This window comes from Penicillium rubens (assembly GCF_028828025.1).
Source record: "Penicillium rubens strain IBT 27055 chromosome Unknown utg000004l_segment0_segment0, whole genome shotgun sequence".
Lineage (NCBI taxonomy): Eukaryota > Fungi > Ascomycota > Eurotiomycetes > Eurotiales > Aspergillaceae > Penicillium > Penicillium rubens.
Window position 1 is genome coordinate 3122522 of NW_026890602.1, and position 24993 is coordinate 3147514.

At 48.8% G+C, this 24993-nt stretch overlaps 7 protein-coding genes across 7 annotated transcripts; 5 read left to right on the forward strand and 2 right to left on the reverse strand.

The window, feature by feature from the left end:
• Positions 1-714: 714 nt before the first annotated feature.
• N7525_011137 (uncharacterized protein) lies at positions 715-1899 on the forward strand (the record flags this gene model as incomplete). The annotated part of the gene is made up of 2 exons (XM_002561017.2): positions 715-1128; positions 1186-1899. 2 exons carry the CDS (start codon positions 715-717, stop codon positions 1897-1899), a joined length of 1128 nt encoding a protein of 375 aa, XP_002561063.2.
• A 921-nt stretch (positions 1900-2820) lies between these two features.
• On the forward strand, positions 2821-3954 carry N7525_011138 (uncharacterized protein; the record flags this gene model as incomplete). Its single annotated transcript, XM_002561018.2, has 4 exons — positions 2821-2865; positions 2928-2945; positions 2998-3709; positions 3764-3954. 4 exons carry the CDS (start codon positions 2821-2823, stop codon positions 3952-3954), a joined length of 966 nt encoding a protein of 321 aa, XP_002561064.1.
• Positions 3955-4724: 770 nt separating this feature from the next.
• N7525_011139 (GMC family oxidoreductase) lies at positions 4725-6566 on the reverse strand (the record flags this gene model as incomplete). Its single annotated transcript, XM_061215364.1, has 1 exon — positions 4725-6566. The coding sequence occupies one exon, from the start codon at positions 6564-6566 to the stop codon at positions 4725-4727; it is 1842 nt and encodes a 613-aa protein (XP_061067876.1).
• Positions 6567-8095: 1529 nt separating this feature from the next.
• Positions 8096-9538, forward strand: N7525_011140 (uncharacterized protein; the record flags this gene model as incomplete). The annotated part of the gene is made up of 1 exon (XM_002560769.1): positions 8096-9538. One exon carries the CDS (start codon positions 8096-8098, stop codon positions 9536-9538), a length of 1443 nt encoding a protein of 480 aa, XP_002560815.1.
• Positions 9539-10425: 887 nt separating this feature from the next.
• N7525_011141 (recombinase RAD51) lies at positions 10426-11716 on the forward strand (the record flags this gene model as incomplete). Its single annotated transcript, XM_002560770.1, has 4 exons — positions 10426-10500; positions 10572-10651; positions 10765-10832; positions 10905-11716. The coding sequence occupies 4 exons, from the start codon at positions 10426-10428 to the stop codon at positions 11714-11716; spliced, it is 1035 nt and encodes a 344-aa protein (XP_002560816.1).
• Positions 11717-12096: 380 nt separating this feature from the next.
• N7525_011142 (nucleoporin Nup120/160) lies at positions 12097-16188 on the forward strand (the record flags this gene model as incomplete). The annotated part of the gene is made up of 3 exons (XM_002560771.2): positions 12097-12733; positions 12792-14933; positions 14990-16188. The coding sequence occupies 3 exons, from the start codon at positions 12097-12099 to the stop codon at positions 16186-16188; spliced, it is 3978 nt and encodes a 1325-aa protein (XP_002560817.1).
• Positions 16189-17577: 1389 nt separating this feature from the next.
• Positions 17578-22386, reverse strand: abcB (uncharacterized protein; the record flags this gene model as incomplete). Its single annotated transcript, XM_002560772.2, has 5 exons — positions 17578-17812; positions 17967-18341; positions 18395-21434; positions 21493-22030; positions 22159-22386. The coding sequence occupies 5 exons, from the start codon at positions 22384-22386 to the stop codon at positions 17578-17580; spliced, it is 4416 nt and encodes a 1471-aa protein (XP_002560818.2).
• Positions 22387-24993: the final 2607 nt, after the last annotated feature.

Consider the following 24993-nt stretch of genomic DNA (forward strand, 5'->3'; position numbering starts at 1 on the left):
CTCCCTGTGGATCCTCCCATGACTCGAACGTTGAAAGGAGGTATTTTTGCCTCCGGTGTTAGGATAGGCAGTATATGACTTCATAAGAACTATTGAGCACTGTTTTTGGATAGAGTCTCAATAGACTCAATAGAGCCGCTAGAGGCGCGGGCGCGAATAAGCCTATTCATTGCTAAATCCGCTCTTTGTTCTTAACTTTCTCTCGGTCTCCTGCCGGTTTTCTTTCAGCTCTATCCTGGATCTGAGGTCTTTCACTTCTTTTGTTTTCTGTTTGGTCTGTATACGCAGATTCTCTAGCCAAGTCATCTTGCGTTATCCTTTTCCGTTGCACTTAGGGTTTGATGTGTTTGAACGTTTGCCTATGCGCAAGTTTCCCACACTATATTTGCTCGAATCACGTATTTATCCCAACTCTTCCACGCCCCCTCGTCACGACATCGTGTAAGGGAACAAACGGGAAACCGAGGATGTTGGTATGTGGGGTGTGATATTGTTCTTTGTTGAAAATTAATTGTTAAGACTCGCCCATAGAACAGAGCCTTGCAGGGTTCCTGGGGTCTGTAGTTGAACAATGAACCGAACTCGACATCCAGTGTCTCATGTGCACGTTCCGACATGTTCATCAAGATTTTTCTTTTTTGCATATTAAACTATCTATAAAGGTCGGACCGATCTCCTCGATAGAGAACTACGCTCAAGGGTATTTCCAATGCAATGAATTTCATTCATATCCTCCTGTCACTGTTGTTTGCCCATATAGCAACAGCCCAATCTGGGCATGGCATTGGTAACTCTCACGGCCATTCAGTCAACAAGCGCGGTGCGCTTGCACCAGGTGGTGATGGTGTGTGCTACATCTACACCATTCAGCAGGGCGAAACCTGCGCCAAGCTTGCTGAGCGTTATAAGATCACTACGAGCGATATCGAAACTTGGAATGACGGGTCCTGGGGCTGGGCAGGCTGTGCAAATGTGAAGCAAGGCGATTTTGTCTGTCTCAGCTCCGGTGCCCTTCCTATGCCGGTTGCTCTCCCGCAAGCTACCTGTGGTCCCCAGGTTCCCGGGACAAGACGCCCTGGCAACTATGCTGATCTGGCCTCCCTAAACCCGTGCCCCCAAAATGAATGCGTGAGTGTATAGTTGTCTGTACCGTTTTGGTCCCTACTAACTATTGGTTATTTTCAGTGTGCTAGGTCAGGTAAATGTGGCACTGGTGCGGCCTTCTGCTATGTCAACTGTCTCTCCAATTGCGGAACGAAGTCTCAGCAAAAGAATGTCACAACCAAAAGTGCCCCTTCAAAGGCGACCACGTCGAAGACGAGTACTTTGAAGACCACAGCTGCTCCAAAGCCGACTTCTTCAAAAACGACTACTACCAAGAAGAAGACGACTACTTCGGAAACGAGTGCTACTACCAAGAAAGCGGACATGGTAACCTTGACCAGCATAAAATTGGTCCCACCACCAAGCAAAACCACGACCAGTGAAGCTCCGATTGCAAGTTGGCAAATTACAGTTTACGAGGATGACAACTGCGAAGGCGATTACTTCTCTATTCAAGGACACGAAACCCAGAATACGGGCAATTGCATTATTCTCGCGGAGGATACCAACACCAAAATCTCGGATACAACCACTTCCTGTCGATGGTGGTCTGACGAGGGCCTCTACTGGCACACCTGTGCCTCCAGTAAGGTCTCAAGCCCCAAGTCATTCTTTATCACATCTGGCAAGTGCATGGTGTACTCAGGCAAGATATGTAGGGATGAAGACTGGATAGGAGAGACCTATCCGCCTTTTAAGGGCTGTCAGAATCATAAGACTGGATACTTGTCTCCTCGAGATAAAGCCTGGGGTGCAATGCAGTGTTTTGAGTACGTATCTGATAACGTTTATTGATTTCGTCTTGTTGGTTAGGTTCGGTTGGTTGGCTGCAGTTGCGAACATGTGGAGCGTTGGGAGAATATATAATCGAGGGTGCTTAAGCCAATTTGCTTTTCGCAAGCCTTTGCACAATTCCGCCATAATTCAAGTTCGTAATAATCTAAATAATTACGAGTGAGAGAAGGGCGTAGAGGAATTGGACATTTCACAAAAGTGAGTAGAAAAATGTCTTTCATCATCATCATGTCCCCGTATCTCAGAATATGCAATTGAGACTTCTTACTTTCCAGTTATGAGTCCAAAGAAGGCAGGTCTTTCCATCAACCAGCCAAGTGGCCGAGCAGTAACTCAGCCATCCAATCTTCCTTGGTCTAGTGGTGATGATTTCCGCTTGTCATTAACACCGATAAGCGCGGGAGACCGGGGTTCGATTCCCCGAGGGAGAGATTTCTTTTTGCACTTTCTTTTTTTTCCCCTCGTACGAAATTAACATCATTAGCCTTCTTTGTGTTATTCCTTAATAGCTGCTTCTATAAATGCGACCCATGTGATGCATGATCAATATTTGGTATCTAAAGACATGTAGTCACGGAAGTAAGGTATAACGAGTACTCACAAGTTTGTACTATTCAGATAGAGACACACCTAGGCAAAGGGAAAAGAAAAGAGAAAATAATAAGAAAAGAGCTCATGTAAAGATAGAGATATACGGCCATGCATTCAGCAGACGTTCCTTCCATGACTGCCTACATTTGGGTCCTTTCCCTGTTCCCCCAAGCAGATCGCCTCTGCTCTCATCTCTAATTCCAAGAATACTTTCCAGTGTATATTTTATCTGTGAATCCTTTTCATCCATGCCCCAATAAACTCTGAACACTCTCACTCGGATGACCTTCCTGCGGGTATAGCACGAGTACATTTGAGTAACCAGCAACTATGGCGTTTTGGATGGACTGGGAGCTATGGGAGAAGCTGAGCGCGGTAGGTACCCGTGGACATGTCTTATGATTACGAGATCCCCTACTGACCGTTATCGTTGACAGGTACTGGCCATGCTGATCGTACGTGACACCATGGTAACGCGACAAAGACACCAACTGACAACCTTTGCAGGCTCTGACACTATTCTGCGCCTTTTGTGTCCTCGGCTGGAATCGCTGGATGATGAGCAAACACGCCGCGACAGAGGCAAAAGAGCGAGAGGAGCAAGCCGAGGTGTACCCAATGCTACACAAGGATGACATACCTTTCGGCGCCAGAGCTTTGGAAAGAGGAGTAGTAGTTGAAGGAATTTGGATTTCAGAACCGAACACACCCACGCAGAGTCCGTGCCAGCCCGCAACCCCAGTTCCAAGTCGGCCGGTCAGTCCAGCGCCAAGATCGACGCATAGGGCCGTTGATACCCTCAGGTCCTCAGTGGGATCTCAGAGGTCCATGATCAGCCCAAAGCCTATGCCACCAGCTGCCCGACGTGAAGTCGTCTCCGAGCTCGACCTGGCCTCCGCAGGCTTCACCTACGAGAACCACAGGCCCGGCGGAATTTATAGCGGAGCCAGTCTGCCCATAAATGCAACTGCCATGCGCATGTCGCCTGCACGGGAGGAGTCACTGATCGGCATGAAGGATACAGCAGGTAACGAAAAGCGGGCTAGCTTCCATAAGCGAATTTTTGGTAAAACCTCTGATTCCGACACGAAGGACGCGAAGGATAAGGACTACCGAGTAGGATTGGATGGCACTGATGACGACGAGAACTATGTCCCGGCCCTCAGTGACGCTGCTTCTATTCTTTCATCGGAGAGTAAGCGGAGCTCAGGACCCTTGAGTAAGTCAACCACGATGTAGGGGTTGAACAGAGAAACTAATGCGACTCACATAGGACGTCTTCGCCGGCGATCGTCAGAAGAGTTCCGCCGCAGAATGAGCCAGATATTCAACGACAATATTCAAATCGGTCTTCCAGACGATCAGCTGGAGTTCAATCCGGCTTTGCGCCAGTACCAGAAGCGGGTCAGGAGGTCGCTTCTTCGTCCATTTCGTCCGTGGCTCAATGCTCCTGAAAATCAATAGTAGGGAGATGCAGTTCAGAAAAGATCATTGGCTCGCAAGGAAACCGAATTTATCGGAACAAACACTTTGGAAGTCCTTCAACGCACGCGTTTGCTGGGACATTTAGCATCGATTTTGACATGGCATTGCGGCCGCTCGTGGGCAGTTTTCCAGCACTTGGTTTTCCATGAGTCAAAGGAACTTTCAGAGAATACTTTTAATGGGAAGACGGGGCCTCAGCATGCAGTTTATTGCTGGATTATATTCTTATACCTTTTGTTATTGCAAGATAATGACACACGAAGCTTTTCTCTTTGCGTTTTAGTGTTCACCCGCTTGATCCCGGCTTGACCTGCTCACCCGGGCACTGAGCAACGGTGATCATGCCCTAAGCCTTGATCCACTCAGTGAATTATATGAGCGCTCTAATTTGCTCACTAAGTGCTCCCAGAGTACCTAGGTAGTCTTCACTAAAATCCACAAATTCGTCGAGGACCCCGACGCAAGACCCAACCCACACATGTCGTTGACCTTCTAAGAAACTGGCCACCTACGCTTTTCGGTTATTTTTCAAAGCCCAGTGGAAGAATCCACTATGTTACACCGAGAATAGTGGCGGAATATTAATATTTTATAGACTGATAAGTGGTAAGAGGAATATAGGAATAGAAGGCAACAGATGAGTGAAAGGACACGAAGCAGACAACATGGAAGCCCGCCCTAGGTATGAAAACAGATACGCTACATAACCAGTTCCCGTTTGTATAATTACCGATTCTAAACTTCGATCATCAGTGCTTCGGAGACTTAGCATGGAAGTCTGCCAGGACAGCATCAGAAATCTTTAAAGCCATAGCGTAGAAGACAGTCATAACATGCGAAGACACCTGAGTTGGCGCGATCGAGCCATCAACAACGCGAAGGCCCTCGACATCATACACTCTCGCCTCAGAATCCACAACTCCACCAAGCTCCTTTTTCATCATCGAGCAGGTGCTGACAGCGTGCCAGTTGGCACGGAAGTTCTGCTTGACATAATCCACCCATTGGTCCAAGTCGGCATTGTAGGCCAAGTTAGACCCAGGTGTAGTCTCGCCATCAAAGTAGGTCTGCATACCACCAGTACTAGAAATCTCGCGCGCAAGCTTCGACCCAGCAGCCTGGCCAAGAAGGTCCAGCTCGTTCATAAAGAACTTGGGGTCGTAGGAAAAGCGTCGCAGGTAGGGGTCGGTTCCCTGGATATGCACGGAACCACGGGTAAATGGAATCAGATCCCATAAGTCGAAGTTGATCTTGCCGGATGTATCGAGGAACAGCTCCAAATAGGCGACTTCATCATTCAGCCAATCGCGGTAGTTCTGGTACTGGATCTCAAGGGCAGTCACATTATGGAAACCACCACGCGCAACAGTCTCGCTGGCCCACTGGTGCAACTTGGTGTTAAGCAAGTGGTGAGCCTGAGGAGCGAAATCTCCAAATGTCTCATTGAAAGTGGCGTAATAGATAGCCTGGCCTTGACCATTGCCGGAGGGCTTGGTACGGGAGGCCACGGTAGTGGTGGTTTGGTCCTGCATGTTGAGACCGACAGGAAGATCAACAATTTGCTGGACACCAGCGGCATCGAGTACAGGCTTCAAGCCAATACCTGAGTATTCCAGAATCCGGGGCGAGACAGCAGAGCCGGCTGCTAGCAATACCTCGTGCTTGGCGTATACGTTGAAATTCACATGTTTGTTGGTGCCGAAGTTTACACCAACAGCTTTGTGACCGGTTTTGTGACCAGAAATGGTGGTTTGATTGATAAGGACCTTTCCAACAAACTGACCCGTCAGAACCTGCAGATTCGGGCGTTTGTAGTTTGGCAGAAGCCATTCACGTGCAGCGTCCGAGCGAGTCTGGTCTTTGTGCAGCGAATTGGGAATCATAGAAACACCGCGAGGGACTCCACAGTGAAAGTCTAGTTTGGTCGGGACACCACGTTCCTCGGAAGAATTCATAAAGGCCTTGATTATTGGAGAATAGACCTCTCCGGTGTTACGGAAACCAGAATGAACAGTGCCGTTCGTTCCATGACAGGCAGAATCATAGTAATGACCAGCGGCAATCTCGACATCATTTGGAGGACGAGAGGTTTCGACCTTCTGCATATATGGGAACAGGTAATCCCAGTTCCAACCCTTGTTTCCAAATACCCTCTCCCAGGAGTCGATCTGGGCTTTATGGGGGCGTGTCCAAGAGCCACCATTGATCAAAGTTGATCCTCCAAGACCATTGCCAGATCGAATGTTTTCAGTGCGGTTATTAATTGCGTGAGGAACGGTTTCGTAGGCATGGTCGACGGTGGTGCGAAAAATGTCTCCGTAGGCATTCAGATCCTCAATGATGGCTCCATCGGCGGACTCATAGAAGCCGTTTTCAATGACCAGGACCGTGATGTTGGGGTTCTCAGTCAGCTTGGCTGCAACAGTCAGGCCTGTCAAACCACCCCCGGCAATTATATAGTCAACTGTCTTACCAGCGACTTGGTTCGGATCAGAAAGAAGACTGGACTGAACATCGATCTGCTCAGAGGGCAGGTAGCTCTGGGATGCAGCCGCGGAGATAAAAAACAATGATAGAATTAAGGAGTTCATATCGGGTCACAATCTCAAACGGAGGGGACAAAAACAGGGGGGAAAGGCCTGAATCGGTTGCTATATGATAAAAGTCCTGGGCGACTCGAGAGAGCGGGGATATATAGATTTTTTCCTACATATACACAAAGCTTCGAGCAGAGACTCGTCACATGGACATTGATTCGTGTGCTCCGAAGAGGCCCAAGATTGAAGTCAAGCTCAAAGGATGTGTTCATCGGCTTCATTTGTCAGAGGTAATGAATTGTGGGCTACTGGAGATACGTACGTACCCAACCTTGGGAGTGCGAGAATCATAATAAGCGGACCTACTGTCAATCGTATAGTTCTAGCACCTTATTGCAAAATGTATGTAGTCTTTAGAACCTGGGGTTCTGTTGCATCGAAGCATTGCCCAGGGGCTACTTATGTGCAGTTCGTCGGGTCTCTCTCTGCCACTTCAAGATCCTTCCTGGCTTTGAAGCCTTTGTTTCCTTTGTCACATGAAGTTATTTAGAGAGTTTCATGGTAGTAAGTAATATATTTCCGTCGATCACTTTCTTGCTTCCTTCGGACACGTAGATCCAGTGGATCCACGTGGATCGCGTTTGAAACTTAGTAAAGCGCGGAAGGATCCTTGCAGTCACTTTACAACCTGGGTTTAGACAGAATGGAACCTTGTAAGGATAGGACGATGATAGGTTACAATTAAGGCCCAAGTGCCTTATCAACCTTCTCTTCCTGGAATGTTCCAATGTTGGCACTGCCACGTTGTGATTGATAAGATGTACCTAGGTACCTAGGTAGGCTAGATCAACCCAAATCCGCTCGCTCGGTGTGCCTGCGGCAAATAAGCTATCGAGTAGGTCTTGAATTGGGTTCGACGCATAGCCAAAAAAGTGGGTACAAGGCTTGGAAAGTTCCTTTAATTAAGATCATCAGAGCACGATGATCCCGTTCGAATTTTTATCTGATCCGAGAAGTGCCCGAGGGACCATTAGTGGGCTGATGTACAGAGTACAGCAGCATTCTGCAGGTAAATTACTGTAGTGTGTTCGATCTTTCGATAGCTACGCTTAATACCCTCGGAAGCTTACCTAGGTAGGCCAAATACACAACCCACACAACAAAAGGGGCTGCAATGGCAAATAATCTCGTATATTTCATACATCTTTTATCTTCAACTTCCCGCTATGCAGGTCCCTCTCCACCCGCCTGATCGACGATGACTCAATAACAGGCGATACGGGTCAGAATGTTCCAGTCGAAACGCAAAATTTGCTCGAGAGTGGAGTGTCTCATTAATCCGTTACACATAACCAGGAGTGACATGTATTTGAAACATGAGCGAATTTGCGTGTATATAATGTGCCTTCGCTGTCCGGTCTCCTTCGGACCTCCGTCTTTTCAGCGCGGGCGGACTATTGCAGGAATTTATCTTGTGAGACGATCTTGTTCATAGTTTGAGCATTCCTATTCCTGTGAGTCTTTCATTCGATTTCTCTCATGAAAGGTAGTTCGCTGACCATGGGCATTCCATAGATATCAAAATGCTGAGCCCTAAGCCGGCTTTCCTGCTGTTGCTGCTGCACGCAGTGTTCGGCTCGGCCTACCGCTGGTTCAACTGGCAGCTTGAGGTCACTTGCCAGTCTGATGCCTATATTGCTCCTCATAATGAGCATGCCGCCGCCGAGTTCCTCAAGGAACAGTACCCTAAGGGCTCCCATATCAAAGTTGTTGGGAATGGTCATGGATTTGGTAACCTCACTACCTGTGTCGACAATGCTCTCACTGAGAAGCCCACCTACATCGTTTCTCTCACCAACCTGAAGAAGCTCCATATCGATAAGAAGAACTTGACCGTCACCTTTGGTGCCGGCTGGGATGTCGATGACCTTATCCAAGAGCTCAAGGCCAACGACTTGTCCTTCAGCAATCTCGGTGTTGAGCGTGTTCAGAACTTTGTGGGTGCTGCCTCCACAGGTACCCACGGTTCTGGATCCGACCTCGGGAATATCGCAACCCAGATTATCGGGCTGCGTGTATTGGACTCACAGGGAGGCCTGCGTGTCATCAACGAGAAGCACAATGCGGAAGAATTGAAGGCTTTCCGTATCAGTCTTGGTGCCCTCGGTTTAATCACGGAGTTGACTATCAAGGTCCAGCCTACCCAACTCCTGAAGAAGACCACCAAGGTCTTGAATGCCACGTCCGACTATTCAAAGATGTACAATGAGCTTGCCCAGCTGTACAAGGAGCACGACCGCATGACTGTCTGGGGTCCTCACTTCGACTGGAATGCAAAGTCTCAGAGCTGGGACCTTGAGCCTACTTACTTCCTCTCTTACTGGGAGCCAACCAACTACACCGGTGTTCGCAACTGCACCCTCAATCACTGCGCCAACGGCTGCGGTGACTGCAAGAAGGAGTACATTTGCTACGACGAAGTCACTGATGCGGCGTCCTGCTCTCCTCAAGGTGTCTGTTCCCGGGGCTTCTACGCCGAGATCGAGCACTTCCTTCCTATAGAATATTTCGCGGAAGCCGCCACCAACTACACTATTTTCCAACAGGGCCAGACGTCTCGCATGAAGGCACCCTACAACAAGCAGATGGTCATGCAGCACCGTTCGCTCAAGGGTGATGATACATACTTGTCCCCAGTTAACACCTACAACCTTGGCCCAGACCTTAGCGGTGTTTTTGGAGTCATCGAGATTGACTGGATCCAAGAATACAACAACTTCACCACTCTCTGGCAGAACCAGGAACTGGCCCATGAATTCCTCCCTCAGTTTGGTGAAACCTACAACGCTCGCTCGCACTGGAACAAGATGAGCGCTCCTAATGCCACTTATACCCTGGAGAAATTCCCCAAGCTGCCAGAGTTCTTGGCCATCCAGAAGCGTCAGGACCCCAAGTGCCAGTTCGTTAACGAATTCCTGGTTGAGCAGCTTGGAATTACGCGCTGTGCAAACTATATCTCTGTATAAGATGTGATATGAGTGGTCTGAGGCACTCTTTTCTTTTCTTTTTTGTCGGAGGTGATGTGGTCGTCAATATGTCAGTTGGCAAACACCTTTTCCACCGCAATTTTTGTCCTAAGAATTTTTGAGCAGAATGGGTCATTGAATGAGCTCCGTGTCGGACTTGGTGGCACCTCTTGGTGGGTTTCCTAGTTATGTACGTATATAGTTTCCAACGTTCTGAGATAGCTTCATGACCAATTCATCTACCACCTGTTTTCCCTTCCGAGCCATTGCTCAATATTTGAACACAAATTTTCAGTTTCGGTGCGTTAGTACTGTTTGAGTCGATTTCTGTAAACTCGCATGGCAGTTAAATCCGGTACATATAGCTGCGTATTGAAGCGTTGGTGTCCAACCGACCGGGTATACGGTAATCGATCCACTCCAATGAAGACTCTAGAGCCTTTGCTTACAACTTAATGACAAGTATCTCCAGGGCTAGGTAGAGGAAAACAAAGTAGATACATACCCAGGTAGGTATGCGCTTCCACATTTGAAGGGAAAACAATTTGCTTCTCCAAAACCGGAAAGGCTGAAGGCAGCACCGCCGCACGTGATCTCGCGATCCATTTGACGCGTCCGATTTGTTGACTCGGAGTCATCCTGAGATTCTTGCCACAAACAGACGCTTTAGATTTCTGAGACTTTGCACAATCGGAGACTGCGTGTTTTCTGACTGATTAGTTGGCACCTGCGGCTTTGTCTGGCATTCAAATCGAGGAGAGCGAATACTCATCTCATCCAAACGCGTCTATTTGAGTGGATCCATCATCCGTGCTTTCGAGTCGAGAGACTGCCAAAGACGCATCAAGATCCTGATAACCTGAGAAACGAAGTGTATAACTGCTAGCATGGAGGGAGAAGAACAATTCGACGAAAATGGGCTTCCTGGCCCTGGTGCCCCGACCCCGCTTTCTGCGCTCGACGTGAGTGAATGCCACAGCGATATGATTTTGCTGCAGAATATTGGACTGTTATACTAACTTTGTTGTCATAGGGTGTCTCTGGCTTGACTGCTAGGGATATCAAATTGTTCGTGGATGCAGGGTATCACACTGTCGAGTCTGTTGCCTACACGTACGTATCCATGATGTTCGCGTTCATTGCGACCATTTTCCCCCTAGCGGTAGCAATGCTATATTAATTGCCATATTTAGCTCAATCTAGCTAACATTTATTGTGACTTTTAGGCCCAAGCGGTTGCTGGAACAGATCAAGGGTATCTCGGAACAAAAGGCCACCAAGATCCTAGTAGAAGGTAAGTCCCCTTCTGCGATGCACTACAGCACTTGGTTGGAGATTGGTTTGCTAATGAGAACGTGTTGCTTAGCCTCAAAACTGGTACCTATGGGATTCACCACGGCAACCGAAATGCATGCCCGGAGAAGCGAGCTCATCTCGATCACGACGGGATCCAAGCGACTTGACACATTGCTCGGAGGTGGTGTTGAAACTGGGTCGATCACGGAGATTTTCGGAGAGTTCAGAACGGGAAAGAGTCAGATCTGTCACACTCTTGCGGTGACCTGCCAGCTGCCTTTTGATATGGGTGGTGGCGAGGGCAAGTGTCTCTACATCGACACAGAGGGGACTTTCCGTCCAGTGCGATTACTCGCGGTCGCGCAGCGATACGGTCTTGTTGGAGAAGAGGTTCTTGATAATGTGGCATACGCACGAGCATACAACTCGGACCATCAGCTCCAGTTGCTTAACCAGGCCTCTCAGATGATGTGTGAGACGCGATTCTCTCTCTTGGTCGTTGACTCGGCGACGTCTCTGTACCGAACGGATTTCAACGGTCGTGGTGAGCTTGCCTCACGGCAGACTCATTTGGCTAAGTTCATGCGTACCTTGCAACGCCTTGCAGATGAATTTGGCATTGCAGTCGTGATCACGAACCAGGTCGTTGCCCAAGTCGATGGTGGGCCCAGTGCCATGTTTAACCCAGATCCCAAGAAACCTATTGGTGGTAATATCATCGCCCACGCCAGTACCACTCGACTCAGTCTGAAGAAGGGCCGCGGTGAGACTCGAATTTGCAAGATTTATGATAGCCCTTGCCTTCCAGAGGGTGATTGCCTTTTCGCTATCAATGAAGACGGTATTGGTGATCCTAGTGAGAAGGATTTGGAGGATAAGTAGGTCGACCTTTCTCATAAGGTTGGTCTTAATTGTTCTCCGATACGATGTTATTGACTTGATGAGCATTACATTCAATAGCTGTTATGTGATTAGACGCCCTGTGGCATCTCAGCGTTGAGAGGGTTGATTCCTTTATGATAGTAGCGAATTTAGAAAGCAATTTCTGTTTATTCTTAAAAAGTATCTTGAAATTATAGAGTAAAACAATGTGCAAGTGAAGTGGTCTAAGAGTAAACTGTCGAGGGCGGAAGCCATCAATCTCAGGCCGTTTATCGCGCCAAGACTTTGTTTTTTGAGAGCTCCAGCTTCCCGCCCTTCAATCTTCCACCCTCTCTACTTCCCTGGCCATGGAGTGTTAAGTTGACACACGTCAATCGATCATGGCGAAAATTTACAAAGACTCAAGGGTCGACCTTCGGCCTTACTCGTCGACCACCGTCGCCAACATCCAGATTCCGACTCAAGAGACCGCGACCCGCCGTCCACGCTTTTCGATCTCATCCTCCGACCAAGAACTCCCAATCGCCAAAGATGAAGATGAATTCGCCAGACGTTATCTCGCGACACAGGGTGAGGTCTACTTCCGGAAGCGCAGGGCCTATCCGAGGACATTCTTGTGGAGGGTCATCAACGACAACAAAGTGCTGGAGATCCAGTGCGCGGACCTGACGAAGGGTGGGACGGAAGTTTACGAATACAATGTGACCCTGCGACTGGATTTCCAGGAGCGGATCCTCCCTTTTGGAGTTGAATTGTCCGACTCCGAGGACCACGAAATCATCAGTGTCTTTGTGATCACCGCCTCGAAGCATCTTCACACTCTGTCACTACGTCCTGAGTTCTTCCGCCGGACCTCCTCAATCGATGAGAATGTGAGGGATTGGTGCAAGACGTGCCTCCCTGCTCCCTTGGCCTTTTCGAACCCCCACCGACTACACGCGAGCAGTCCCCTGGAGCTATTCATTTCTCTCGATAATGGCGCGCTCCTGCGACTGACCCGGAGAGCTGGTGATGATGGTAAGTGATTTTGCTCTACTTCTGCGACGCTCGTTTTATTAATTGCTTCTGAAACTAGGTTCCCACTGGTCTCCTCTTACTTTCGACGAACGAACATGGGGCTCTTCAATCCGAGGCCTCGTCAAATGGAGCGCACCTTCCTCGATCAAACACGACGGACGCAACCTCGATTTGAATGTCGCAAATGCCATTGCTACTACATCCGACGAGACATACGTCTTCGCGACTTGTTTGAACCACACCCTTAAGATTTGGAATCTCGCGACGAATAAGCTAGCGGCCACAAAGGATCTCCTGGGACGCTCGCTTCAGGATCCAGACCTTGTACCTTACACGCTCAACCCCGCCCAGACATCGTTTATGCGCGTCTTCAACGCCGAGCGGGCTATGGATGGAGGACATCGCTTCTACGTCGTCACATATTCGCCATTTGAGGATGGCAAGTTCAAGTTTTGGGCTGTCAAGGGTGGCCTGACATCCGAACTCATTATTGAGGAACTCTTCGCAGATGATGTCTTCCGACCTGTGGACCCCGATGCTACGGGTAACATGTTCTGGAACATCGCTGATTTCCAGGTCAAATCCCGGGAAGAAGGCAAGGGGATGGAGTTGTGGGTGCTCTGGAGAAACCACGGTCTTTACCAACTCTACACCCTCCATTTCAGTCTTCAAACTCTAGTTTCGGATTGGGCCTCCAACTGGGTTTCAACAACATTTGAAACTCATCGACAAGAATCGCCACCACCTCTGGTCGTAGATGATGTGATGGACCCTACTGAAAAGTGGCTACAGTATCTCTTGCGGCCGAATAGATACATGCCGGAAGTCCTTGAGACTGCTTTGGCCATTTATCAGGAGGCCATCAAGCCACTCTCGTCATCTTCATCTGGAGGGCTGAAAAAGAGTTTGCCTTTGGCGGAACGACTCTGCTCTACAATCGCATCGGCAGTCTCTCTTCGGAAATTTGCCGACGAGGAGATGGACTACTCCCGATATGCTTCAGATACAGATGCAAAGTGGCGTCAGTTCTGGCAAGTTGCGGAAGACCTCAACAAGCGCCGGTTCGAACCAATTTCTCTCGCCTACGACTCATACGCCGATATGCCATGGCTCCTTCTGTCAGACTCATGCGCTGTGGTGCGGGAATGCAGTATTACTGAATTGTTCTTGCACAATTCCAGCTCCGAACTCAGCGACGGAGTGCCGAAGATGGTAGATCGCTGGAGGCATCGCAATGTTTCAAGAGAGCTGGGCCCGAACTTCGAAACAGCCTCTGGCTTGTTGAAGGTGGCATCCGATTTCCGGAAAAGATTCTCCCCAGAGCTTGATGGGGCGTGCCGAGCCGCTCTTCAGGCCGAGATCTTTTCCGAACCTTCTTCGTCGATCCTGGACCGTATGGAGAACTTCCGAGAGCGCAGTGACTTTGCTAATCAAATCTCCAACAAATCCTTTGACGCCCTAGACGCGGCCCTGAGTGAATACATGAGAACTGATTGCTTGTCCATGGATGCGTTCCTTGCTATTATCCAAACCGCCTCCTCTCACTTCTGCGGAGAAGACTCGGAACTTGCTTCAACCTGTTTTGGTGCTCGAGTTCTAGTCAGTGGTGCGCAGGAGACTATTTCTATCTCTCGTCAAATCTTTTTCGATCTACTGATCCTCGTCACATTCGTGGACGGCGAATGGGAACAAACAAGCAAGTCCGACTTCGATGCGTCCGACCTTTTCTCAATGCTTGTTGATCTCCTACGTGAATATGAGATGATGGCCTGGCTCAGCTCGAATGTCCGCAAATGCCCCGATAGCGCCAGCAAGTACCGCGTCGACTCAATGCAGAGATATACACTGAAAGACAGCTCGAAGACCAATAGTCAACGGACTGCAAGCATCCTGGAGGATCTGTTCGTTACTGATATCAAGCCCCAGCAAGCGATCGACTCCCCGCAAAGCTACACCTTGACTCTGGGAATCAGAGACGTCGTGGCCTGGATTACCCGTGAAGGTGAGGTGAACTATCAAAACGCAGTGGCTCACATCCAGTGTGACCTGATCGCCAAGAACAACATCGATCTTGCATGGGACTTCCTTCGTTTCCAGGCGAGTAGTGCCTGGTCGACGTATGTCAAGGGTCGCTTGCATGTGGCTATGTCGGAATTTGATACCGCAGCAATCTACTTCCGGAAGGCAGCTTATCTGCTTTGTACGTATCTCCTGGTGATTGCTTGTATTGGTCTAACTCAGCTAACCTAAATGCAGCTTGCGGCAAGCCAATGGGCAATCTTTCCGACATGTCGGCTGAGCTTTTAGACCTACTCGATGTTGACTGCTTCCACAACGGTCTTGCGAAATACTACCAGCACATCCTTTCGATTTTCGAGAAGGTGCGCTCATACTCCCATGTCGCGGACTTTGCCAGCCTGGCGCTGCAGGCCCTTGACTCTGAAATTTGGGCCGAGCAAGACTCCGAATATCCGACCGTACGCGATGATCTGCTTTCTCGTCTGTTCACTGGAGCCCTCAAGACTTGCCAGTTTGACCAAGCATACTCCGCTCTGGCTAGGTTGCAGGATCTCAAATTACAGAGAACCGAGCTCAGCGAACTCATCTCCACCATACTGGCAGTCTCCGGACCTGGCACAGCTGGTCTCAAGCAGATTCTCCGTTTCCCCACCTCACTCGTTCCCAACATCGCATCTTTCATTGACGAAATCCTCGTTCACCTGACCCGCAAACAAACTACCAACGTATCCTGGTTGGATGCGGACAACAAGATTTTCCCAGCCACCCCTGACTACACCCGCATTCTCCAGGCCTATCGCATCGCCCGCAGTGACTACCGCGGCGCCGCTGAAATCGCCTACCGCAACGTCCAGCGCCTCCGCAAAGCACGCGATGCCCCGTCAACAGCCCTCACCCTCAAAGGCAGGGAAGCGGACGATGCGGCCCGGTTACCAGTTGAGGAAGACGATGCCGAAAGCAAGGAGATCCGCCATGAGTTGTTGTCGCTAATCAACCTCCTCGCCTGTGTCGACAAGAGCGAAGCATACATCCTGGTCGAGAACGGACCCCCAATCAGCGCCGCCCCGATGCCTCCCCATGAAAGACGCCCAAGCACGCAAGCCGATGAAGACGGAAACGTCTCCATGGAGGACGTCGACGCCACCTCTCCCACACCACTCGGAGGCAAGCGATCATCCAATGGCGTGGCTTTCGCACCAACCCACCGCAGAGGAAGCAGCAAATCTTCCGCCATCGAACGGCGTAACAGCATTGTGTCCTTCGAAGTCCCTGCTACCAACCACTTGCTTAAGCGTCGTATCATCGTCACGCTCGACCATCTGCGTCGCGAATTCCAGTCCGAGCTTGACCGTGTCAGTCGGATTGAGCGTGGAGACTGGGAATTTGGTCTCGACGAGGAGAAGGACGTGGATAATGATGAAACGATGGTTCTATAGTTGGTACTCCGCGGAGGACTTATCTATGACTCTTTGCATTTTCGGCCGATTCCAGCGGCCACTTCGAATTTAATCTTCTTTTGTTCCAATGTATGGTACTCGGGTGTTTTCGTTTCTTTTTTTTGTTACGGTAGTCCATAATCGGATGGGGTGCAGAATAGGATTTGCTTTTCTCGTTTCTTCCTATATCCATGGAGCTCATAGGATGATACTATGGTCTTCTTTTCATGGAGCGGAGCTCAGGGACATGTTTTGGCTTCACTACAATGGCTAGCATCTTAGTACATGGGTAGCCCAATGTTGCATACACTGTTCAATGTTCTCATTATTACAATATGGGTCTGTACGTGATACCATTGTCTCCCTGAGAGAAGTTCCCTTGACAGGAGCCTAGGCGCCACTTCAAACTTTCCCAAAACCTTTGGGTTAGTTAGTCTCTTGGGGATCCAATGGTAATACTATTTCTACTAGACAATCGCTCTAGTTTCGTAGTTCAAACAAAGCTTCAACGGAGCACGGCACTCATAACCTGAGAATCAGATAGATCAGAGTGTATTGAAAAGAAAAGAAAAGAAATAACGGGCGACTACCTAGGTAAATGGCTGGGATCAAACGCAGAGGTCACATGACCTCCTACGAAGGTGATGAAGATGATACATCAGGGAAAGTATGAGGCAGACAGTGAGAGAGTCCACTAAAGAGACTAGTATTAGATGGTTTATTTATGTTGTACTTGAATACAATTAAACATATTCTAATATAAATAATTTTCCGATCAATTCTGGTCGGCATTTGGAAATGTATGTAGGCTCTGCGATATATATATCTTGCAAGTATATAATGTCCAAGCAGAATAATTTACACAAATGAAAGTTGAATCAAAACGAAGAGTAATCTATCCAAGTTCACATTTTTGGTCTATTATTATCTGATTATACCGAAGAAATATCAAAATATCACGAGCTGTAAAGTGTTGCTCCTCGACCATAGAGAGAAACTGTAGGGGTTACAAAGTCATGATTGATACTGCCAGTACTCTAAATTATGAAGATAACCCATACGAATCAAGAGTCAAGAGTCAAACAAAGGAGCTATGTATGCATGAGTGCCACTCCAAGACTGTATAAAGTATTTGAAAGATAGTGAAGAAGAACATAATAATCATCACAGCCAAAAATCAACATGAACATGAACAGAATAAGAACACCCGATATATAACGCCAACCCAAGGCCCCCAAATCAATATGTAGTCGATATGTACCTCGAAAAAGGGAATGTGGAAGATTGTCACGCCAAAAGAAGAAAATGAAGACGCTTCAACCTGTACAGGTGCCAAAATCAATCAAACAACCGACCCGAAATTCTCAACAAAATTTAAAAAAAGAGGAATTAATCCGATTCCTCCGTCGCCATGGCACTTGCATAAAGCTGGCTAAAGTGCGACTTGGGCTCAGTGAGAAGCGCATACGGTTCCCCATTCTCGACAATGCGACCAGCGTCCAAGACAACGATACGATCGTAGTCGAGGATGGTGTCGAGTTTGTGAGCGACCGCAATAATAGTGTGATTACAGAATTTCTCTCTGATAACCCGCTGCATAATTTCATCTGTTTTGGTATCGATGCTGTAGCAAAGTGTGTTAGTCTCGGTTCTTGCAGCAAGGGGTGGTATCGGTGTGTGGGTGCATTGTACAGCTCGCATCAAGTCTCATGCAGGGGATTGGGAGCAATAAATGTGCAGTGGATCTGTGGGTCGAAGCGAGGGGAACGGTGACTTACTTGCTAGTTGCTTCATCCAAAATGAGGATGTTGCCGGGGCGAAGAAGGGCGCGGGCAAGACAGAAGAGCTGCTTTTGGCCGTGAGACAGGTGGATCTCGTCGACGTCCGTGTCTAGATTCCCCTTTTCTTCGATCGCAGGGAGGAGCTGGACGCTCTTGAGTGCTGCCAAGATGTCGCGGTCGGTGTGGTCGCCGGTTGGATCGGCGTTCAGGCGCACGCTGCCTTGGAAGAGGAGGGAGTCTTGGGATACACCGTTGATGAGGGAGCGGATCTCTCGTCGCCGAAGTCGACTGATGTCGACTCCGTCCACGGTGATGGTGCCGCCGCTTAATTCCATCATTCGGAAGATGCTCATGATCATAGAGGTTTTTCCACTGTTGTGTTTGTTAGAATAAATAGGAGATTGGATTTGGGAGTGGTTTCTTACCTTCCGGTGCGTCCGCAGATGCCGACTTTCTCACCTGCCTGGACTGTGAGGGAGACGTCTTTGAGAACTGGCTCGGAGGGTCTGTAAGCCGCGGAGACGGAGTTGAAGGCGACTGTACCCTTGGAGGGCCAGTTAGGGGGCACATCTTGGTCTTCACCGGGCTTGTCTTCCGACTCGACAGTTGACGTAAAGTCCTTGATGCGCTGAATAGAACCAATATGCGTCTCCAAGTTGGTCCAGAAGGTAACCAGTAGCTTGATGCTCTGACTGAACTGGATAACGTTCAGCAGGGCGACACCAACGTAGCCTGCGCTGAGGGTAGATCCACGGAGCACAACAACCAGCACGATCAGAAGAACAGCGATTCCCGCCACAACCATGTCCAGCGACAGAGTAAGCCAGCGCTGGATAGCGAACATGAAGTAAAAGGGTCGTTGCGAATGGTCCAAGAGAGCGATGTTCTTCTTCTCCATGGCGTGTTGCCATCCGAAGGCGCGCAAAGTCACAAGTCCTTGAAGACAGTCAGTGAAGTGGGAGTACAGCGGAGCCTTGGCCTCGATATCTAAGTAACGAAGCTGGCGCGAGGTGCGCAGGTACATCTTCTGAATTAGGAACAAGATACCAAGCACAATCGGGAAGGAGATAGCTGCGTATTTGGAGGAGACTCCAATAAGAGCCATCTGCGCCAGACAGAGGAAGAAGGTAGCCACAGTGTTGATGGCAGCAATAGGGAGCTCCATATCGATGAGTTGCAAGTCTTGACTGAACCTGTTAAGGATTGAACCGCTGTCGGTAGTGGAAAAGAACAGCATCGGGGCGCCGAGGACAGTGGTCAGCAGCTTGCGGTGGAAGTTCTCGCCAGACTTTGGAACCATGGTGATGATCATTTGCCAGCAGCCGACAATCAATGCGAGCATAGCGAGACAGCCAAGCATCGCGTAGATACCGAGATAATGGCCGATCTCCTGCCTGGGGTGTGCGGTGTCGGACTGGGCCCACCATTTCACCCAGATGCTGGGGAATGAGATGCAGAACACGAAACCAGCCATTGCGACCATGAAGATAATCGCAGGGAGCCATCCGATGGCGTTGATGTAGTATGTGTAGATTCCAAGATCGCCACCTCTATCGTGGTGCTCTGGCTCCTCGACCAATAACTCCTTTTCTTTCTGGACAGTGTCCATGCTGCTGTAACTGGGAGAGTCGGAGAATCGCTTAGTCTTGTACTCCCAGTCAGGCAAGCCAAGTCCGAAGCTTGACACATATCCACCAGTCTTGTTCAGTGCAGAAAAGCTTCCTTGTTCACTAATACGACCACCTGCCTCCAAGACAACGATGTGGTCGGAGTAGGGAAGGCGTTTGACAGATGATGAAGCGACGATGACTGTGGACTCAATCTCCTTCAGAAGGCCCCTGGCCCCGAGAAGGCTGTGGAAGATGTGGTTTTCCGTGGTAGCGTCCAGACCGCTGAGGGCATCATCGAGGATCACGATCTTCCTCCGGGCATACACTGCTCGTGCAAGTGCGATACGTTGGCTTTGACCCCCACTGAGGGCGACACCTTTGCTTCCGATGACAGCAGCGTCCCCACGAGGGAACTGTGCGAGGTCTTCTTCCAGAGCGCAAGCCTGGATCACAGAGGCATACCATAGAGGATCATAGTCAGACATCGCCACGATGCTGTCTTTGATGGTGCCATTCATGTGCCACGGAGTCTGATCACAGTATGCAACGCTAGGTGACGCGAGTGCAACCTTGCCTTCGGAACAGGGGATTTCTCCAAGGAGGGCCTTGAGCAAAGTAGACTTGCCGCATCCAGAGGGTCCAATGAGAACAGTGAAGCTGCCTCGAGGGATACTCATGGTAATCTCTTTGAGAATAGGATCCTTGTTGGCTTCCCATCCAAAGCTTCCACTTTGGACAACGGCGGCGTTTGCCGAGGGCTGGGCACTGCAGCGCTTGAGCGACTCCACGGAGTCTGAGTTGATGGAAGAAAGGTCGAGGTCCTTATCCTTCGATAGGGCACGCTTTTCAGCGAGGTCATCGAGGAACAAGGTTTGCGATGAGCTATTCCGGCGATCAGCGTGGTCCTGCTTATCCAAGAACTGCTGAATACGCTGGAAAGATCCAACAGCGCCAGCGAAAGACATAAGCGCCATCACCAGGGTCAGGAGAGGGTCTGCCAGAAGCGAGAACAGGGACAGCGATGTGAAAGCCCGAGAGACAGTCAAAGGATCACTTGAGATACCGACATAAACACCGAAGGTGAAGATGGGGGCAAAAATGCGAGTCAACCAGGCAAATGCCATGTTGTAAACGAGAAGGGTACGGAACTTCTTGGAGATATCCAGCTCGCTGATCCGAAGACCGTGAACGAACTTCATGAAGGAATCCTGCAAACCGAGCATCTTCACTCCCTTGATCGACCCAAGCATCCCGGAAGTAGAGGAAATGCGCTTCTCAATAGCTTCCAGCCAGTTGGCCTGTCGTGCGACCACGAAAGACATGCCGACCAACGACCCAACCAAAGCAAACAGAGCGACGCAAACAGGAACAACGCAGGAAATTCCCAGCTGGATCTGGAGAAGGTAGATTGCCAAAGCAATTTCAATCGAGTTTGCCCAGATCTCATGCATGGTTTGCCATCCATTCGTGATACGCTCGATATCGGCGCTCATCAAAGTGAGCGAGTTGGCGGGATCGGTCTCTCCGAGGTTCAGACAGCTGGCTTTCTTGTATAGCATTGTGACAAGAACACCACGGACCATGGTAATCCCGCGGTACGTGAGATGCTGATACTGGCCCATTGAAACTCCCAGTCCGGCATAAACCATGAGATAGGCGCCAATGAGGCCATACCCGATATTCTGGGTACCCTGGTTGACGGGCGAATTGAAGAAAGAGAGCGATCTCTCGAGGAGCAAAGGCTGGCAGAAGTTGAATGCCACAACGCAAGCTCTGGCAGGAACAGCTGCAAGTAGAGGCCACTTGACAGCCTTCAATGACTCCCATTGGAGAGTGTTCGGGGATTTCGTTGTCACTGAAGAAAAGATTAGTAAAAAGACACAAAACCGCATATCGTCGGGACGGATAATTACCTTTGCTCCATTTCTCATCAAAACGAGCCAAAAGGCGCTCAGAGCTCAGCTCTTTATCCAGTAAGAATAGATCCTCTACACGCAGGACGCCGGTGAAGCCGATCTTGAACAGTGGGTTCAGCCACCAGAACACAGCACGGTTATAGAAACCTGCAGTCGCTTCCGGAGGATAACCGGCGTATTCCGATTTGAGAATCCGTCTCTTCTCCACAGCTTCGAGCACGAACAGAAGCAGTTTGACGCCCACCGCTACTGTAGCGATAATGGCAAGGATATTATTGAAGGCGTCCACGCTGCGAAGCCACAGCGTTCTAGACCGAGCGATATCGAAAAGCAGGCTGCAGAAGAGGTAGGTGTTCAAAATGAACGAGGGTCGCACAGATCGCGTGTGTTCTGCATATGAAAGCAGAGCGAGAGCGAGTACGCCGACGGTCAGGACTACATTGGCTGGAACTGAAGCCTTGGTGCTGTCAGCTGCCGGAAGGGCCCATAGGGCTGTTTGTGCAATTTGAAGACCCAATAGTGCCAACCAAGCCACCTATTCAGAGACCGTCATTAGATAACAGTATTCCAAAAGAGAATGATTCACCAATTCCAAAGACCAGGGGGGTCAGGGGGTTGCATGCGAACTGCAGGAAGCAGAGCAGAGCAACACAGTCAACTTACAAGCTTGATGAGGACCAACCATGATCCCACGACTTTGTTTCGTTTTTGCGAGAGATTCCACAGACGGACAGGAATAATGATTAGCATTAATAAAATAGGTAAAATCTGGAGGATAGTCTCCTCAAACAGAAGAGAGAAATCGAATCCTCCCCGACATGATCCAGCATCAATACGGAGAGTATGATCTAGATCGCGGCACGAAGGCCCTGAATAGTGAGAGGATGTCATGTCTATTCCTTGAACCACCTGGCGACAGAAGGATGGTTGAAGAAAAAGAAAGACGCAATAACGAGCGGCACGGGGAATTAGAATTCAAAAGAGTGTATGGTTAAAAGAACTTGCATGAGAGCTCGGGGAACTTGCGGCTTTTTGGTCTAGATCGGATGCATCAGAAAGTGACATAAGAACAGTCAGCTTTACTACTGAGACCTCATAGTAAAAGGTACATAGGGCTAAACGAGGTGCGTATCCCTCTAGGCAGGAGTCCATTACATCTAGGAGAACTACAACCCTGAGCTCACCCTTATGCCCCTGTTACCGGTTGGCTGCAGCAGAGTGGGCATGAATACAACACTTGATGCAACCATCTTACAATGCTATTACTGGCAGTGCCCTGTGAGCTCGTCTAGGCTCGGGCTAGGAGTGTATGGGATCCATTCAGCTGCATCTATTTTGATTTGTTTTGCGTCTCTTTTCTTTTGTTTTGTTTTACTATAAGACCTTGGGAGATTGGACTCTGATTTTTATGACCCCACCTCTGTCATTAATAGTGGTCCTGCTGCTCAAAGCAACTTGCGGATAGGTTGCTCTCCCCCCTTGAGGATGTGGGGGATGCAATGGCATCACTAGATCCGCTCGCCCCTGGAGTCAAGGAAACCTTGAGTAAATCCCGAGCAACACGAGGGAGTTGTGTTACCTTGCAGAAATAAAATAATTAGAGTCTAATGAGTCCAATGACCTCCAATGACCTCCAATGAGTTGCGATGGCGAAGGTGTAGTGCATATGGGCCAAGTCCCGTGTTGACTTAGGGCAAAGCAGCCACTCATGTGAGGGAGAGAAGCCTCCATCTGTATGGGAGATCTGCCGCATTGGGCTGCAAATACCGATCGTTATTAATATAATATATTTCTGTACCTATTCTTACTTTCCAAGCTTACGGGAGACATATATATATTTCTCAAACTCTGCTTCACCGCAGAAGCTGAAGTCAGACACGGTGAAGCAATTCGCTTGGTTCTTCCACATCTGGAGAACGCCATAGGAAAATAAGATGGAGATTCCAACTGGGTTCTGCGAGTTTTCGTCACGATTATAATCATAATCCTAAATCAAGCCTACAGTCGTCTACTGCGCCATGGCGTCCTCTTTTGCTTCTATTCACTCGGTAGTGGCGGTAGGGATTCTCTAAGTCAATTCATCCGGGCCAATCGTTTCTTTTTACTAAACTGTTGAGCATGGCCCACAATGAATCCTTTTCGGAGTTTTCGGCCGTCATCGGCCTTCCTGATCTGAATTGAGGCTGCCCGACCTGAGATTTTGCATCATTCCAAGACGTGGTAGAGACGTGGTGTGGTTCGCGTGGGCGCTGGGCCAATGTGCATGAGTCGGGTTCTGTACCTACAGCTGGAAAGGCCTGATGAACAACAATGCCCGATGGAGCCAAAGTGACCAGGGTCAGCTGTTTATTTTTTTATTTTTCCCATTGTCTTAGAAGCATGGTTGATAGGTTGATAGGTGGCGAATCGTATGCATGATGACCCCCACTGATGTACATTTGTATACCATTTGTGCTCACATGTGCAGTTGATTCCAAATTGTTCTGCGGAGAGACATTTTCCGAATCCCGTTTGATAAAAGTATGTATATTGTATATGTTTGTACGGTGTATTATGTCAATGGACACTGTGAAAGAATTTATTTTCCTATTGGGGCTCAAAGCAGAGATTTTATGTGATCTATCGAGTGGACAATGGGATTAACCTGTCAACCTTGGAAGTTCATTGTTTAGTACTAGTTCACAACGCCGAACTGCGGGCGCTAGATTAGCCCGTGTATTGTAAGTGCCAACTAGCCTGTGCGCTAGGTGTACAACATTCTGGATTCTCAACTATCGCCAATATCGCGCCTTACCCGTGTGGATCTCTGAACTGAATCCCACCTAATCCCACCTCCCCTATAGGTACATCGTACATGCACTTCGCTTGGCTTGACTAGTGAGAATAGTGGGAATTACAAATGTACGTTCCAGATCCTGCTTATACAAAATTCCAAGAAGACAAAAATAACTCAAAAAAAAAAAAAAAAAAAAAAAAAAGAAAAAGAAAAAGAAAAGAAAAGAAAAGAAAAGAAAACGTGAGGAAGCAGGAAAAAGCAATTATGCCGACACTACATGAGTCCATGTTTTTGATGCAACTGGCCCATGACCGGAAGGACTGTACGGAGTACTCCGTACAAAATGAGATCTTTTGTTTCCCCTTTTCGCTTGAATTCAGATCCGTATTCTCGTTCACATGGATTGAGCTATTGATTCATTGAAGTTATTGTGGATGTTACTATAAAAATACACTGAACGCCAAGTCGACAGGTCTCCGGATAGTGCCATCCCTTGGAGGCCCTTGCAGAAATCATTAGTCGCATATACTTTGTCTTACACATCAGGTAATAGTTAGTTACATCAATTCCCTCTTGTAAATTTTTATAAACGAACTCAAATTTCATTTTGAGATCCAATCGCCGGCCATGCCCTACCAGATCTAATAGTATTTCACTTTTAGCCAAGTATTCCTCCGATGCTAGTCATACCTACCCCTGTAATATATTCGGATCCATACAAT